The 19,265-nt window shown below is 35.0% G+C and overlaps 1 protein-coding gene across 1 annotated transcript in view; it reads left to right on the top strand.

Moving 5' to 3' along the window:
- Nucleotides 1-19,265, top strand: part of SPATA16 (spermatogenesis associated 16) — a 197,691-nt gene that overhangs the window by 66,237 nt on the left and 112,189 nt on the right. Inside the window, 1 exon segment of the mRNA XM_036447738.2 lies at nucleotides 5,594-5,683. Within this exon segment, the coding sequence (XP_036303631.1) occupies nucleotides 5,594-5,683 (90 nt within the window).

Raw genomic sequence — 19,265 nt, 5'->3', positions numbered from 1 at the left:
AATATTTGAACTGAGCAAACTGGCTTATTTGAAACAAACTATATGCCCTCTTTACATGGGCTAGAAGAAAATATATAGTCCCTCTCAACTGAACTCTTAGGATCTTATTTTGTGTGCTAACCTCATTCAGGCTTTATCTTAATTCTCCTACTTTTAATCTTTCCACGTTCAGTTAAATTTTTTTTTATTTTTAAATAAAAATAAAACACACATAACTTAGAATTTACCATATTACTCATAATTTAAATATGCAGTTTAGTAGTGTTAAGGACATTCACATTGTTGTACCACAAATTTCCAGAACTCTTTTCATCTTGCAGAACTAAAACTCCATACCATTCCCATTCCCCTCTCACCCTAGCCCCTGGAAGCCAGCATTCTACCTGATGTCTCTGTTATCTACCCTAGGTAACTTATATAAATGAAATGACACAGTATTTGTCTTTTGGTGATTGTTTATTTAACCTAGCATACTGTCCTGAAGATTCATCCATGTTGTAGTATATATAAGAATTTCCTTTTTAAGGCTAATAATAATCCATTGTATGTATATATATGCCACATATTGTTTATCCACTCAGCTGTTGATAGACCCTAGTGATTTTCCACCTTTAGACAATCCTAAATAATAAAATCCCAGCAACCATAATGGCGTAATGACCAGAACAACTGCTCGAGCAGTTGCTTTGAGGTGCATTGACCCGCAGGCTCTGATCACAGGGTGGTGAACAGGGAACCAGGGGGAACCGAGGTGGGTGGCGGTGGGCAGGATTGGGGACTGTCGAGCTGGCAGAACAAGGCCCTGATCTCAGGCTAGGCCTAGGAAACCTACCTGTGCATGGTTTCATGCACTGGGCCTCTAGTTGTAAATAATATTGCTATGAATATAGGAGTACATCTTTAAAAACCTAGCCTTCAATATTTTGGGTACATGCACGGAAGAGGAATTGCTGAATCATATTGTAATTATATTCTTAATATTTTTAGGAATTGCCATACTTTTTTTCCACAGCTCTGCACCATTTTACATTCCCACACACCATGCACAAGGATTCTAATATCTCCACATTCTTGCCAACACTGGTTATTTTCTAACTTGTTTGTTTGTTTGGGTTTTATTTAGTGTGAGTGTGTTTTTAGTAGTCATCTAGTGAGTATGAGGTGGCATCTCAGTGTGGTTTTGCTTTACATTTTCTTGATTATAGGTGATTTTGAGCATCTTTTCATGTGCTTATTGGCAATTTCGATATCTTCTTTGAAGTAATGTCTATTCTAGTCCTTTGCCTATTTTTAATTGTTTTTTTTATTGTTGAGTTATAGGATATTAACTGCTTATCAGATATATGATTTGCAAATATTTTCTCCCATTCCATGGGCTGCCTTTTCATTCTGTTGATAGTGTCTTTTGATGCACAAAAGTTTTTAATTTTGATGTAATTCTATTCATCTAGTTTTTCTTTTGTTCCCTGTGAGTTATTTTTACTTTAATTTATGTGAGTTTTCTATAAGCTGCTTTAAACTTTTCCTAGAACAGAATATAAATAGATAATAATGCAATTACTTTTCAACATTAGGCATTTTGTCATTTTTGCATATTTTAAATTTTTGGACTTTGTTATGAACCCTTATTTATTTGTTAATGGAATGAATTGGACAAATATAATAGTTGCATAGCTGAACAAAAATTATCTATGTAGGGAGGCAATTCTCCATGTGTCTCTTGCATTATTTGTTTTGTATGTCCTCTGAAAAAGACACTGATTGACCTCTGGCCTTCAGCCTTGGAAGATGAGTTAGTGTTTCCCGCTAGAGCAAAGGATAGGCATGGTTACAGCTCATTGCAAAAGATTTACATTCCCTTAGCTTTGCATTCCTCTCCTGTGATGTGATGCAACCTACTGCATGTGAAGGTGTCATCTGGCCTTTGCATTGCCGTCTGGGAATTGTGGCAGTACAACAGAAGACTGATACACTAGCTACTGGCATTGTTATGACTAAGAAACCCTCCTTTGTCTCTGGCCTTGGAGGGTCATGTCTTCTATGAGTATCCATGAAACTGCCACGCTAACTTGTTAACCTGAAGGAAAGAAAAACTCAGATGCTTCCCAGTGCTCAGCAATGTATTATAAGGGATTTTTGTGATTACATTTGAAAGTCATTTAGTCTAATCTTCCATTTAGTCAAGAATTTCTTACACAACCTGACAGATGGCATTCTAAATATCACTTAAATGATTCCAGGAATAAGAAACTGTCCTCGGTGCCTGTTGCATCACTGGTTGATAAGTATCTCCTTATGTTGAACTAAGCAACTTATAACTTGGTAATACTAGGCTTTTGCCTGGTCTCATTTGGAATTACAGAGAATAATTTTTCTATTTTTCATATGGTAGGTCTTTGTGTTGGAAAGTACTTATCTCATTTAACTATCTAAACATATCAATCTCATCCCATATTCTTCACACAATGTCCTCCAGACCCATTGGACATTCAGACACACTCAAAATGATGCTGATTCTCACAGATGCTCTTTTGGATTTAAGAGACTGTATGGTAATGGCACAATTTAGTGAAAATATCTTATTATTTAGACATAATACTTTTGATCAATTTCATGTAAATTTTATGTACAGTTGTTGTAGCTCTGACATATTGTTATATCACATTTCACTGTGATTAGTTTAAATATTCAGACTTTTTCCACATGGCGGTACTCAAGCTGTGATTATATCTATTAAAAAAAAATTATGCCATAAGGCTGTTATTTTTAACCATTCCAGATAATTTTGAATTTCAGTGTCATCAGTGATATTAGTTTTTTGTTAAGTAAAATGTATGCCATCTGAAAATTTCATAGGCAACCTTTTAATTTCTGAATCTTAGTTACTAATAGATATGTTGTCCATAAAAAGGGCTAAAGAAGCCATTAAATTCCTTCTTTCATAATAACCCATAATAATTTAAAGAGTATTGATCAACCCTAGCTGGTTTGGCTCAGTGGATAGAGAGTTGGCCCACAGATTGAAGGTTCCTGGATTTGAATCTGGTCAAGGACATGTACCTTGGTTGCAGGCTCCATCCTGGTCCTGGTCGGGGTGCATTGGGAGGCAGCCAATCAATGTATCTCTCACCTCAATGTTTCTCTCTGTGTGTCTCTCCCCCTCACTTTCACTCTCTCTAAAATTCAATGGAAAAATATCCTCCTGTGAGGATTAACAATAACAACAACCACTCATAATCTATTGAGTGGTGCTATTATCTAATGTCACTGTCTTATTCCTACAGATATCATGCTTTGTTGAAGTTAAAATATTCCATATTCCTGGCATTCTCTAGATTGACCAACTATTTATAAAGCACTATGCAGCACTTTCCTAGGAGAGTAAATCCATCTTGGACCAAAGAACTTTGGCAGAGCAAGACTTTTGAGAAACAGCTTAGCAAAGCCAGGACACTACATCATGGGCAAGAGATAACAGATAAAAACATTCATTCAGCACGGATTTTATAGGCGCTTGCCAAAAATGTATAAGTGAGCAAATGATTACAAAGTAAGGAGGGAGAATTACCTTTGTGTGAAAGAAAAAATTATGGTTAGAGTTGGAAGTCCCAGGCCACTAGGCAGAGCTATGATCTTGTTTACACAGATCTACTTTTACAAAATTTATTTTTACAGGGATAAAATATATAAGCATGATTTGTAAACATACTCTTTTTCTAAATAATATAAAGTATTCGTCAATGGTATTAGAAGTTTGGCATTAATTTGGAATATACTCATAACAATAGTTTTAAATTTCCAACACTTCAATCAGAAATTACCAAAACAGGAGGGAGGGAGAAAAGGAGGGGAAGATATCTTTAATACTATCAACAATAAAAAATATATTGGATATTTAAAAAAACAAACAAAGAAATTACCAAAACAAGTAATGTATTTATTTGTATAAATCATTAAGTTATAGAGAGCAGAAAAACTTCATTAACTCAGTCCTATCTATTCAGAAATTATCATAGGAAAGGCAGTAAGGTATAATACAAAATTCTATGGCTAAATATGGAAAACACAATAAACTTGAAACTCTTCAACTAACTAGTTGTATGCAATTTTAGAAATGTCCCCTAACCTCTCTACTTTTTTGTTCACTGGTGCTTAAAGTAAGCTTAATTACTTTATCTATCTCATCATCATATAATTCTATATTTTACATGGGCCATATAGATGTTTCTTTTCTATATGCAATATTTCTGGGAATGAAATCATTTTGTCTGCATGTGTGTGGTTTTTTTTTTTTTAAATCTGGAGTTCTTAAATAGCCTTAATGGGTCATGTGAATTCCCTAAATTTTGGCAATTATCGTTAGGTGTATTATTCTGGACAAAAGTTTATAACTTTCATCTGATTCTCAAAAAGCACTGTGAATCTCTCAAAAAAAAAAAAAAAAGATTAAGAACCACTTCAGTGATGAACTAATTCCAAATGATTCTCATCAACTCATAAAAAAAGGCTCATAAGAAGTTGCTTAACAATCTTCTGTTTGTTTAGTGACACTTTTTATCCCATATCAGTAACACAACATATAAGCTACATTTCAAACTTTCACTAGTGCTATCTCTTTATTCAGTGAATCTGTGATTCCTGTGGCTCTGTGTAGGATGGTGTTATGGTTAAAAGAAACAAGTCCAGTCTAGCAGTAGTGATTGCCAAAATTTAGAGAATCCATGTGACCCATAAAGAGTATTTAATAACTCCAATTTATTGTTTTTGACCAAGTCATGGACTATATCCATTTAGTTCACCTCATTATTATCAGATGCTTTGGACAATGCCTGGCAAGGAAGGAAAATGTCTACCAGTTTACCTCTAGGGGAAGAAGGCAGGTGGGAAATGATCATTGTCTCATCTAGCTTGGATTGAATTCCAAAACTCTATGAAAAGATGGAAAAATCATCAAGACTTGTTATTTCAAGAGAAAATGGAAACCGGAAGTGAATAAGGGCCCTGTCAAAAGTGTCAAAATCAAAATCAGAGTCTTTAAACAGTACAGGGTTCCTTTCATTTCATTACTCCATCCAACTGAGGGGAGACACAAAAACTAATATGGAGTGTAAAAGAACATGTCATCCAAATTCCAGTCCCTTTCTTTCTATGGAAATTCAGTAGCTGACAACTTTTTCCTTTGTTATACGTAGAAATGTAATAAATAACCTGTGATTTTTGCCTGATTTATTAACATAAGAAAAGAAAATAGTGTCATGTCTTAGATGTAATATTAGTTGGATTATTCATCTTCTTTGCCATTGTCATAGGTAAAAAGACCTCCAGTTAAAAAAAAAAAAAGAAAAAGAAAAAAGAAAGAAAATTTTCTGTTATAAATAAAATTGTTTTTATTATGCAAACTTAATTAGCTTTTCAATAGTGCTTGTTTATTTGTCTTCACAGACAATTATAGGAAGTAAAGGGCTTCATTCATTAGTATCTTTTAAAATACATAGTATATAAAATTGGATGCATGTTATTTCATTTCTATACACTTCTGGTAATTGTCTTGTAAAAACCTAATAACATTTGCGTTGCTTTTATCTTTTTACAGGAGCATTGTTTTAAACCCAGCCTATTTCCGAAATCATCTTCGTCAGGCGACAGTGTTTAGATGTCTGGAGAGATATTCAGAAGCTGCCCGGTATGTTTGTTATAACTTCAGTGAAGATTTATTTCAAATTAAGATAATTTTATTCTCGGCTACTGGTAATAGCATAATAGAACTTCCCATTTCTCTTGTGGAATCTGATTTTACCAGAATTATTGTCTTGTAAACTTCAAACCAACAATTATTGACTATCTTTTTCTTTAATTAAAGCTATTTTGTATTCATAGCTCTTAGTAAAATTCAAATTTCCTAGCCATGAGCTCACTAATAACAATGGGAAAACTTCCGTGGAAGATTAAAAATGAACTCAATCTCTTGCTCTCAGGTATGTTCTTGATCCTGGCTGTGATGGCACAATTCTGTGGCTCTCTTTTTTCAGTTCTGGAAGTAAAATCCAACCATATAAAGGACCCCAAGAGCTTGTTTCTAGAGGAAATGACAGAAGTTATAACTCCAACGATTGTTAGAAGTGTCCCAAAGTATTGCCAGTTGCATCCAATATGTTTTATAAAAATTTAGTGAAAGGGCTTTTAATACTCTCATCCTCAGAACCTAGACACATGGCAAAGAATTGCAAAAATTATGCAACAGCCTCAATGCTATATTTAGAGTTTCTCCTCACTTGTGACAACCAAGGCTTCCCTCAACCACCTGGCCCGAGGTCATGGTCATCATATCAGGATTCTTTCTCTTTTATGAATTCTGTCAAAGAACTTTCCTCATCTCCCAATGGATAATAAAAAACAATGCTCTTTTTTGTTCACCCACTTTACCACCCCAGAAATTTAGCAAGAAAGTGTAGATGGTTTCTACACCTATTCCAAACACAACTCCTAAGACAAAATTTAAATTTACAGTAATATGAATGGGGAAGGGGAGGGGCCTAGGCTACAGGTGGTTATTGTTTCTAGGACAATTACAAATAACACTTCCTTGGAAAGTTAAGTTTAAGGAATTTAAGTAGATAATAAAAGGTTCCATGATAGTTATATCATGAGACTGACATGAATTCCATCTGAGTAAGATGGTCGTAGGAGTTACCGAAACTTAGTTAAATGATGAATATGAAAGGCAGAATTAGTCCCTCTGCTCTCACTTTTCAATCAACATGCCACAACATCTATTTACCTGTGTGTTCATGTCTACTTTTAAAAGTTAAAATAAGTCTTTATCAATTTCTTCCTATCAGTTTTTTAATTTTATGGGTATATGTAAAACAATTTTTAAGAGACAATTTTTTAATTTATCTTTCAAGTCTATTCAGAAGATCAATAGGAAAAGATTATGTACAATTTCAGAACTAGATTGCAACTAATAAAAAGCTGCTGGTGGTGTGCTGGGATCAGCTTGTACAGATTCTGGAAAGCTATAATAGAAATTAGCAATCCTGGGAGAATTTACACTATGGAAATTGGCAATCGCTACAAATACAGACTCTTTTGATATGAAGTAGAGCCAGGCTACCAGCATATCATCATTAAATATAATTTAACTTAGAGGCCTGATGCATGGAAATTTGTGTAAGAGTAGGCCTTCCTTCCCCCAGCTGCTGGCACCTGCTTCCCTCCGGCTCCCGGGACCTGGGCTGCAACCCTCCAGCCGCCAGCAGGTACCCTGGACCCGACTTTGTCAGAAAGGGCATCGGAATGACACCCGGAAGGATGTTTGGTCTAATTAGCATATTACCCTTTTATTATTATAGATTGCATCAAGCCTAACAGTTAAAGTGGTGACAAAAAAAATTTTATGGGTCCTAAAACAAATAAACAAAATTCTAAAAATTAAGAATTTTAGTATTTGCCATGTAAAATTGGCATTGACTATGCATTGTCCTTGTCATGTATATCCCTGTGGTGAAATAAGTATAACTTTTTAATACCACGTGGAAGCTAACCTGACAATGCTCCTTGAGAAAGTTCCTAAAAATTATTAGTTATGCTGATATAAACTTTTCCAACAGAGAGGCAGATATAATTACTTTTAGATACAAGTGTTTTTATCTTGGTTTCCTTAAAATATAGTAGTAGTATTATAGCTCAATATACAGTATTGTTTGTCCTTTTCTCTCCCAAGGGAAAGAATGCTATCAACTGTGAACATGAATATCTTAGTGTCTCTTAGCTGTCAGAGTTATAATATAAAACAATAAATACAAATCAGTATATAAAGCATTCATGTTTATCATTAGTGTCTTAGGAGATTTGGGTAGTTTGGTTCAGGACTCTTACAAGCACATTACATTGAAATTCATTTGAAAAACCAAAACATCAAGGTCATTTCCTCAAAGATGCCAATAGTCATGTTTCTGAGAGTGAGCAGCACCTACAAAATATAAAAAGGTGTCATTTTTATCTGACTTAGGGTGTCTTAAAACCATGGTTCCCAGTAAAGTGGATCGTGTTCTATCTGTTCCAAGTTAGAATATTTACAGTCAATATCTAGAAATGGGGCTGTCTGAGGTTTGCAGAGCCTAACCAGCTCTACCAAATAAGGAATTTTTGGTGAAACCAGAAAAGATTCCAAAAAAAGCCTCATGAGAGCCTAGAGTCTCAACCAGAGAGATTGGAGAAAACGGTATTCCCTGTGCTTGAAGGCAAGGTATCAGTCAGCTTCACAACAATGAGAAGCTCCTTTTATTGGCCAGTATCTTTTCAGTAACACCCTACTGGAAGAAAGAGCAAAAATATAGAGATGATAGAAAAAAGAACAAAAATAGGAATATTTTATTTCAGTTTAAGGTTCTGCAAGGATGCTAGTCACCCTTGAGGAGACAACTGGCACTGGTTAAAGTGATGAAAATCGCATTTTCAGAAGTCTAAATTGAGATTGCTCTAACCCCCAAGAAACAAGAAACCTCTGAAGCTTTACCTGAAATAGCAAGTAGCCTAGCTCTTTAATACCTCCTTGTTTCTATGCGTACAAAATATACATGTTCAAGTAGAATGTCTTTGCTCAAATTTATTCCTCCTCCTCCAACACACACACACACACACTCACTCACATCATTTAGCACTACCTTCATAAGAAAGATAAGACAAGAAAAAGCATGCAGAGATGAGAAACAAATAAAAGCCAAGACTGACTATATTTAGTGACTCAATAACATGAATGGTATAATGTCTTTCTTCTTTGTATGCTTAATATTTAGCATGAGGCTTGGCACAGATCAAGCACCAGTTAGAGGTTTGCAAATTAAATTAGCTAGTTTTGGAGTTGGTAGTCAATACCATTTAACTTTACTGGTAAGAAGATATAATATGAACTTGTTAGTACAATCCTGGTTGAAAGATAAATATGAAAGTGTGCACATAGAAATTAAAGCTATAATATCATACATCCTATAATGAAGATCCATAAGGCAAAAAATAGATGATATTGCACAGACTCTTTAGTTTAAGACCATGCTATGTAAAAGGTAGCAAACAGAAGGTAACACTAAAGAAGATAGCACAACAAAGCCTTTTTGTTCATCACTGAGGAAGAATTAGCCATATGTTTCTACATACATGAACTAGACAGGGATGTAGTAGAACAGGAATAACACACTCCAACGCTTGCAAAGCCCAGGCAGATGCTGTGTCTTCAGGATATCTTATGCACTATAGAGAACTAGAGATCGCTAACTAGAGTGGCCGTATATATGGCTGTCAAACTGAACATTATCATAGTGAAAGTTGGCACTACTAAAATTTATACCAGGAAAACAGGCAGAAACCAATGACTGTAATGAGCACACTGATGATATGATCACCCTACCATCAGCCTTTTCAAAGGGAGTATCCATATTCCAGTCCAGCTAATGTAGCTATATAAGAATGTAGGTTCAGTGTTGTACATTTTTTACTCTAACAGAAATAGTATAAAAATTCAGAGCTTTCCAAGAAATTTCTTGACTTTTAAGTGTTGGCAATTATTTTGAGTTTTTCAAACACTGTCATCTTAAGAAAGCAAAAGGGGTCCCATCCATAAAAATGGAATTCACTGAAGAATCAATTTTCCAAATGACCAATTTTCAGACTTCACCAAATTTGAAGTTCACTAAAAACTTATTTGGAGAAATAATCTTATTGAAAAATTAATATGAGTACATTTTATGTATATATTCCTCTGAAATATCAATAGTTTTATTTGATTTTAGAGAATTTTTCAAAAGCCAGTCAATAGAATGGCTTATTTCAGTGGTCGGCAAACTCATTAGTCAATAGGTCAAATATCAACAGTACAACGATTGAAATTACTTTTGAGAACCAAATTTTTTTAAACCACTTCTAACACCACTTCTTCAAAACAGACTTGCCCAGGCTGTGGTATTTTGTGGACGAGCCACATTCAAGGGGCCAAAGAACCACATGTGGCTCACGAGCCACAGTTTGCTGACCACTGGTTTATTCTTATGAAATATATCTTTTTATGTGTAAGATTGTTATTTTACTGCTCTTATTATCTGACTATTTTCTTTTTAGGAATACAAGCATAATTTTAATTTGGAAGTTTAACAGTTTACATAGATTACTATCTAATATTTTTTTAAATATATTTTATTGATTTCTTACAGAGAGGAAGAGAGAAAGGGACAGAGAGCTAGAAACATCAATGAAAGAGAAACATCAATAAGTTGTCTCCTGCACACCTCCTACTGGGGATGTGCCTGCAACCAAGGTACATGCCCTTGACTGGAATCGAACCCGGGACCCTTCAGTCCACAGGCCTATCCATTGAGCCAAACTGGTTTTGGCACTAGCTAATATTTTTGTGATTTTTATTTTTAACACTTTTTCATCTTTAAGATTCTTTCCCCAGTTTTTGGAGAGTGACCGAATTTGCCTGTTTAATAAAATACATTTTAACTGTTTACAGCATTTACAGTGATTCACACCTAATGGGTCAATTTTCACAGTGCTCTCTCTGCTTCATTACTGAAGCCACACACAGTCTGGGCTGTAAATTCCAAAGTGGGGAGGGAGTGAAGAACAGGGAGGGACCAAAGCCCCAGACACCTGGAGTCCTGCTCCCTTAAAATTTATCTATAGGATAACTAACATTTTTCTAAAGAGCTAAAATAAACAAAGATTTAGTCAATAAGTGTGTTTATAAATTTGATAAATTGGTCATTGACAGACTCCATATCTTATGAATTGACCTAGAGCTTGCAGAAGGCTGTGAGCCACAGTATAGGTTTGCAGCCTGGATCAAATTCTCTTTCATTTCCCATTGAATTCTAGAGTTTAATCCTTCAAGGTAAAAACTGAGCTTCCTTCTACCAGCAAAAGGATTCCTCCCTCCCCAGGTCAATTTTGTGCTAGGTCATTTGGGGGAACATTTTCATCCAAGACCAGCCGTCCACTATTAGAAAAAGATGATATTTTATAGGAGACAATGGCTTTAGTTAATATATTATCTGCAGCAAATCTGGTCTGTTCTACCCTTTATTTTGCAAATTTACTTACTATCATGTATGTAATGTTGCCATGAATAGATTAAATAATAAACTATGCAGTCTAAAATTTTATTTTCTTCATCCTTCTTAAAGTAATGAACTAAATGACACACAAGATTGCAGAGGTTTTTTTTATATTACATGTAGCTTTCAGGATTAAATTGCTAAAATTTAACACACGTTGCTAAAATGCCACCACGTTGTATTAGTTTATTGGCTGCACTAAGAACTTTCTCCCTCGTAGCTAATCCTCAGCTTTATCTCTCTCACTCTTGATCTCTGACAGTGTCTTTTTTTATTTCTATTTTACCATTTTGGCTACCTGCCACTCTCATCCTCCTTCTCTGCCCTTGTCTCTTCTCTTGTTTCCTGTCTCCTATCTCTTTCTCAAAAATATATCCCTCCTTGTGAGCATCTCCTTCCTTGTGAGCATCCCCTTCCTTCTGGTTAATAAGCAGTTCTCAATGCATCTCATTTACTCTGTAAGCCCTTGGTCCTCCTTGATGATTGCCATTGATTTCACTGGTCAGTAATTACATTAGCTATTGTTTCATTTTATTTTTGATACTCGGTTTAAAACTACTTAGAGTATTTGAATTTTTTGAAAATCTGCTCTCTAGATGAATACAGAATGAAAACCTCAAATGATAAATTCCTGGAGAAACTGATTATTTTATAAATGTATAATCAAACATGCCTAAGATGTTACACAGTAGAGTATCAAATTTTTAATGAAAATCAGCACAAACACTTAGGGACTGTGCTCCATATGAGTATATAAGCATCAAGATATCCCAGAGTTGTTTATTTGGTTGTGTTTTGGTTTTTGTGTTTGTTTTCTTGGTTTTGCCAAGCAACATTTTCTGTTCAGGTAAGTCAAAACAATACGTCATGATATACTAATTCATGTCTACCCCCACCCTCAAGCAAGATAATTCAGGTTGGTAGAGGTGGGAGTTAGGTGTATTTCTGAGAATGATTTGGGAGTTTGGTTTTGTTGTTGTTTTTGTAAAAGTTGATCAGTGGAAATTGGAAATAATGCATATATAAATCTCAATCTGCCAAAAAAAAAAAAAAAAAAAAAAGAGTGATCCAAAAACAAATTGAAATGTTTGTTCAGAAATCTGGTACCATAAGACAGTGTATAACTGTAGCTAAGCAATCACTCAGGAGTAATATGATAATAGTGAACAGCAAGTAGTGTCAGCTTTTTCAGTGTCAGGGAACTCTGTGATTTTAAGTGAGATTATTCTGTATCTTGCAAGGGAGGAGAATGTACTGACAGGCAGACTCAAGACAAGTGGTTCTGAAGAGAGGATAATAGAGTTGGGAGTTTATTTTAACTTAGTTCTGATTCAAATGGAAGCATAAAATCCATTCACTCACCATGCAAGTTGCTGAAAATACATCACAGATTTTTTTTGGTTTTTTTGGTTAACATACGTTTTCATTTGTGCCTATGAACAGAATAAATGAAGACTGTAGCCTAATTTTTATTTTTACACTGGCCATCTGTCTGATGGGCTTTCTTTCTCTTGGATACAGGGTGCCAGCACAGCCTGTGTGGGCTGGCATCAGTCAATCACATGTAACATAAGGCTGAATAGCAGAAAATGGGATGATCATTCTACCATTAAGTGACCTTCCCTTTCCTAGACATGAAAAAGCTGTAGGAACTGGAAGCATTGTAGAAATGTGGCTTCTCGGGGTACGATTTCTAAAATAGACACTAATAAAGACAGATTTACCCATTTCACATGGTTTAGACTAAATATTTTACTATAAGACTATAGCTCACCCAGTTCTTATATACACTGAGTGGCCAGATTATTATGAGATCATTATGATCTCTGAATGCATAATAATCTGGCTACTCAGTATATATATATATATATTTTAGTGGCCCAGTGCATGAATTCGTGCATGGGTGGGGTCCATCCAGCCTGGCCAGAGGGAGGGTGACATGGGCTGTTAGCCCACTTGTCTGCTGCTCAAACTCCTGGTAGAGGGGACAATTTGCATATTAGCCTTTTATTATATAGGATATACACTGAGTGGCCAGATTATTATGTGTTCAGAGATCATAATAATCTGGCCACTCAGATTATTTTGTATGTAAGGGGTAGTGTTTGTGATTTCAAAAGAAAAGAGTGAAAGTTAAAAAATACTAAAGCCATCTCTTATGTCTTAAGAATTTTAAATTGTAGACTTATAAATGTCTAATAACAAAAATATTAATTTTAAGGTTGCAATAATATCTAGTGGCTTAAAAGTAATTCTGTTGCCTTAAGAAAAGTTGAACCTTTTAGACATGATTCAAATTATAAATAAAATATTGCAAGGATACATAATTTTACATAAATATAGAAAGAAATTTTAACGCAGGCTCTTGAAAAGAACATCCAAAAATTTGTTAGAAAGAAACAAACATTGGTCAACTTTGTGAATACCTCCATCTTGCTGATGCTTACCATCATAAATATTTTTACATTTGCATTATCTACAAACATTTCTAAAATAGTTTAGAAGTGCACAATTCTTGGATTGAGTCCACTTTCTGCAAAGATTGGTTTATAAAAAGTCGTGGCATAGTACAGAAAATTTGTTTTTCTTTTCTATAGAGCCAATCGTGATTTTTTTTAAAGTAGGTGGAGCCATGAAGACTGCATAAAAGAGAACACAGAAAGGTCCTTGTATGTCAAATTTTAAGTGTAAAGAAGTAAATATCTTATATTCCCTTTCTTCTTCCATTCAATCCGATGTCCACCTTATTTCTCATTTTCTACAATAATGGAATGTAGGAAAACAATTAAACATAAAAAGTGTAATCCAAAGGAGCTAAAATTTAACTCTGAATGTTCTGTGCTGTTTTCTTATATCTAAGCATTGCCAAGTGAATAAGAGTTTAGTCTGCAGGTGCTATAATTATGATAAATGGATTGAAACCTCCACGTTTTTGATCTGTAAATTGAAGATAATAATAGCACCTATGTCACAGAGGTTATTATGAGGATAAATGAGACAATTTATATAGTACATTTAGCACACAGTATTTGGCACATCATAAACTCTCAGTAAAAAATGAGCTATTATCATTGTTTTTGTTGTTAACAATTAGAGCTCCTTGAAGATAGATGAAGCTCCCTTAAGAAACAATGAGTTTCTCAAAATTGAAACTAGAACAGGTTGAGCAGTCATTTAGCTGAAATACTATTGTACAACAGGCCACATTGCATCATAAGACTACTTTGAGAGTCAACTATCTGTCTTTGGAAAGCCATGTTAAGATACGGGTTATAGGGCAAGATTTTGGTTGGTTTGAGGAGCTAAAGGGGCAAAATTCTGACTTTTTAAAAATAAACTTTGTGTATGGATACATCATGAATTTTATCATTCTCTTTTATTCTGCATGATATTCCAGTTATTCCTGAAGGTAGTTAAATTGTGGGTCCTCTAGAGTGGGTCAGTGGAACTTCAAATAACAGAGAAAGACAAATGTTCAGGTAACCTGGTCTCAACTCAAATTTTCGCTTTTATTTTTTCCTCATTTCTGTCGTCAAAAAAAATAGCAATATTATGACAAAGATTAGAATAGAAATCCTAACAGCCACTGCCAGAAACTCTGAAATTCTTTTTTTTTTATTGTCTTTTTTTAATTTTATTTTTTTAAATTTCTTTATTGATTAAGGTATCACATATTTGTCCTCATGCCCCCATTCACATCCCAAACCCCTCCCCACGCGGGCCCCCACCCCCTTGTTGTCCTTAAAATTCTTCACCCTTAAAAAAGAAATGCTGGCATTTCTATGCATATATATTAATCTTGATCCCACTAATTGTGAAAATTGCTTATAAGTCAAAAGTTCTGTTTCTGTATCTGACTGCTGAAGAGGAACCATCTACACTAGAGAATTACAGTCAAGCCAGAAAGGCTTGTCTTCTACTCCCAAGATTATAAATAACTACAATAGATCTGTGTAACCTTGGGCAAGCTAATTCAGTAAATTCTTTCAGTTTCAATTTCTTCAGCCACAAAATGGAGATTAATACTACTCTACAAAGAAAACATAAGGGTTAAATGAAATAATTAATAAAAACACTATACTCAGTGTCTGGCACATAGTAATCCCTCAATTAATTATTACTGTTGTTGTTATTATTAGCTTTGAAATTTATATTTAAAACCTAATATATTAACTCTGAATTAATTCTGTTGAGTGAAATTTGATTAAACATTATATTCCTAGACTACCAACCCAACTTATCTCAATTTTAGAAGCCATTATCTATAACCCTCTTCTCTTAGCCAAACTTTATAGCAGATGCTGGTTGTGCATTATCATTGTTCCTCCCAAACCTGCAGAGATTTTATATTCTAGATATTGTAGGTGAGGAAACTTATGGCAGAGTTTGAATGATACCACTGATAAGTAGCAGATCTGGAATTTGAAATTAATTTTGTCATTGAAACCCTAACTCACACACAAAAGTCTATACCTAACATTGTCAGACTTCATATTTCCCATTTGGTTGTTTAAAAATGTATTGTCTTGTTGTTTACATTTTATTTTTATTTCTAATGAGCCAGAACATCTTTAATATATTTATTGCCCAAAGATGTTTCTTCTTCTGTGAAACATTCATTTGTGTATTTATCTTTTGCTCATTATCTTAATTGGATTATTTGCCTTGTTATCATTGAATCAGGATTCCTTGTATATCTGGGTACTGATAATTTTTGTATAGTATGTGTTGAAAGTCACTTATGCCAACTTATGACATTTATAGTCATTCTCTTCATGTTATCTTTTGATTAAAAAAAAAAGCCGAAAGACTTAGTTTTAGCTTAATTAAATATCATCAACTTCCTTTAATTTGCACTGTTTCAGTTTTAAGAAATTATCTCCTATCCCAAGTAAATCAAGATAGTTTTCTATATTGTATTCAAACTTTTTAATTTTTTTTCTTTTTATGTGTGTTTGAGATGGGGGGGTATTTTTTTTTATTTTTCAATTAAAGTTCACATTCAATATTGTTTTATAATAGTTTTAGGTGTATAGAATAGTGATTATACTGTTTAATCTACAAAATTATTTCCCCCAATAACCTAGAAGCTACCTGACACCATACATAGTTATTACATTATTATTGACTCTACTCTCTATGCCGCACTTTATAGCCCCATGACAAACACTGAAAACCTAGCAACCATTACTATAGAATGACTGGATCTACCAGTCGCTTTGGTGTGCACTGACCACCGGGGGCAGATGCTCAACGCAGGAACTGCCCCCCACCCCGCAGTCACCGATTGCTAATGGTATCTGCTGGCCAACCTCCCAGTCCCTTTCCCTGGCTGGCAGGCCCCAATTGCCTGATTGGGGCCAGGCCCCAGCTGGGAAAGAAAACTGGGGGTGGGTGGCTGCGAATGTGGCCCCTTTCTCAGTGGGTCTACGGGCTGGTTCTTTTCTTAGGGCCAGTGGCCAACCTCCCAGGCCCATCCCCCTGTTCCTTCCCTTGGCTGACAGGTCCCAATAGGCCAACTGCCCACCGGCTGTGGTAGCAGCTGGCTCTTCCCCCAGCCAGCAGGCCCTAATCACCTGATCGGGGCCTGCCAGCCAACCTCCTAATCCCTCTCGCCAGCTTGCTGGTCCCTATTGCCCGATAGGGGCTAGGACCCCAGCTGGTACAGGGATCCAAGGGTGAATGGCAGTGGACACTGGTGGTGAGTGAAGGAGGAGACGGGGAGGCAGAGAGGTAGGAACCTGATTGGCCCTGATCACCAGCCAGGCCTAGAGACCCCTTCTGTGCATGAATTTCATGCTCTGGGCCTCTAGTAAGAAAATAAACAATCTTATTTTAAAATGAGAGAAAAAATAAAACTTGAACAAATACCCCACAAAGAAGATGTACAGATGGCAAGCAAGTAAATGAAAAAATACTCAACATTGTTATGGAACTGAAAATTACAATAGCAATGATATACCACTAAACACCTGTTAGAATGACCAAAACACTAACAACTACAAAGCCTGGAGAGGATCTGGAGAAACAGGAATTTTCATCCATTGCTGATTGGAATGTAAAATGGTACAACCACTTAAGAAGACAATTTGACAGTTTCTTACAAAATGAAATATACACTTACCATATAATGTAGTATTTACACAAATTAATTTTTGCATGCTCACACAAAAACCTGTACTCAGATGTGTATAGCAGCTTTATTCATAATTGCCAAAAATTGGAAACAACTAAGATGTCCTTCAGTAGATGAATCAAAAACAAACTGCAGTACACCCAGGCAATGGAATAGTATGCAACACCAAAATAAATGAGCTATCAAACCATAAAAAGAACCTAAATTCATATTCCTAAGTGAAAAAGTCAATTTGAAATGACTACATAATGTTCCAACTATATGACATTCTGGAAAAGGCAAAATCATAGAGGATAACAAAACAAAGAAAAATAGTGTAACTTGATCTTTGAAAATTAGTGGGTTGCCGAGACCGGTTTGGCTCAATGGATAGAGCGTCGGCTTGGGGACTGAAAGGTCCCGGGTTCGATTCCAGTCAAGGGCATGTACCTTGGTTGCTGGCATATCCCCAGTAGGGGGTGTGCAAGAGGCAGCTGATCGATGACTCTTTCTCATCGATGTTTCTAACTCTCTATCTCTCTCCCTTCCTCTCTGTACAAAATCAATAAAATATATTTAAAAAAAAAGAAAAGAAAGAAAATTAGTGGGTGCCAGATGAACAGGCAAAGCACAGGATTTTTAGAGCAGTGAAACTATTCTTATAATACTGTAATGATGGATACATGTCATTATATATTTGTCAAAATCCATGCAATGTACAGCACCCAGAATTAACGCTGATGCAGACTATAGACTGAATGGAAAGGATATGCCAGTATATGTCATTAATTGATTATAACAACTGTACCAGGTGATGTGGGATGCTGTTAGTGGTGGACTATGTGATTGTATGAGGTCAGAGGATGGTATAGGAAATCTCCCTACTTTCTACTTAGTTTTGGCATGCACTTAAAACTGTTGTGAAAAATAAAGTTTTATCAATTTTAAAATGTCTTAACTTTTAAAAATAAAATTTTTAAAAATTATCCACTAATGAATGCTGACATTAGTAGGCAAAACTTTGAGGAGAAATATGATATCAGCATAACCTCACAATCTCTCCCTCAAAAATATATCAAAATTATACTGGGAAACTTAGTAATTCTATAATGAAGATACAGAAAATACCACTTTAATCAAGTGATCAAGGTTAATCTCACCAGTAATAAACCAATAACACTATGCATCCTTAAAAAATATGTAATGAGGATGCCACATTGCTTCTATAGTATTTTTCTCAAAATGAATAAGTTCAGTATGATCATGAGAAAACATCAAACAAACTCAGTTTGGAAGACATTCTACATAATAAGTAGTATTTATTAAAACTGTCAAGGCTATGAAAAACAAGGAAGAAATTGGAAAATGTCAAATGTTGGAGGTCACAAAGGAGACACAACTAAATGTTATTGTGGAATCCTTGATTGGATCCTGAAACAGATGGATCCAAAAAATGGCATTATGGGGTGGGGGGTGGGGGGGCGGGAAATGGTGAACATTTTAAAAATCTGTAGTTTACTTAATAGTAATGTGCAAATAATAATTTCCTGTTTTATTCATTGTACTGTGATTATATATAAGTTGTCAAAATTAGAGAAAGCTGGAGGAAGATGCATGTAAGGTTATACATTAATGATCTATACTATTTTTGCAGCTTTTCTGTAAATTTAAAATTGTTTCAAATATAATTTTAAAAACAACAACACCTGTTTATTATGTTTGTTTTTGGTTTTCTTGTTTAAGAATATCAGCTGCTCTGGGCATGGTATCTCTCATCATCTTATCTACCATATTCCCAAATTTGAAAGCCAAGTCTTAACATTTTAAAGACATTTTTATCATCTTTCCCTTTCAGCCTATTTTGGGATATCCTTTGCCTGCTATAATTTAAGAACATGTTCTTTTTCTACATATTATATTTTCTACAGAGCCATCTTAATTTTAGCCTCTGAAGCTTATTCATCTATTCTTTTATACTCTTTTTAGTTACCTGAATCATGAAATCTGGTGCTAACTCCATTAGAATTAGGGCTAGATGA

This window comes from Pipistrellus kuhlii, unplaced genomic scaffold (genome assembly GCF_014108245.1).
Source record: "Pipistrellus kuhlii isolate mPipKuh1 unplaced genomic scaffold, mPipKuh1.p scaffold_m20_p_2, whole genome shotgun sequence".
NCBI lineage: Eukaryota > Metazoa > Chordata > Mammalia > Chiroptera > Vespertilionidae > Pipistrellus > Pipistrellus kuhlii.
The sequence above is the reverse complement of the archived record's forward strand: the minus strand, read 5'-3'. Positions and strand labels throughout refer to the sequence as shown.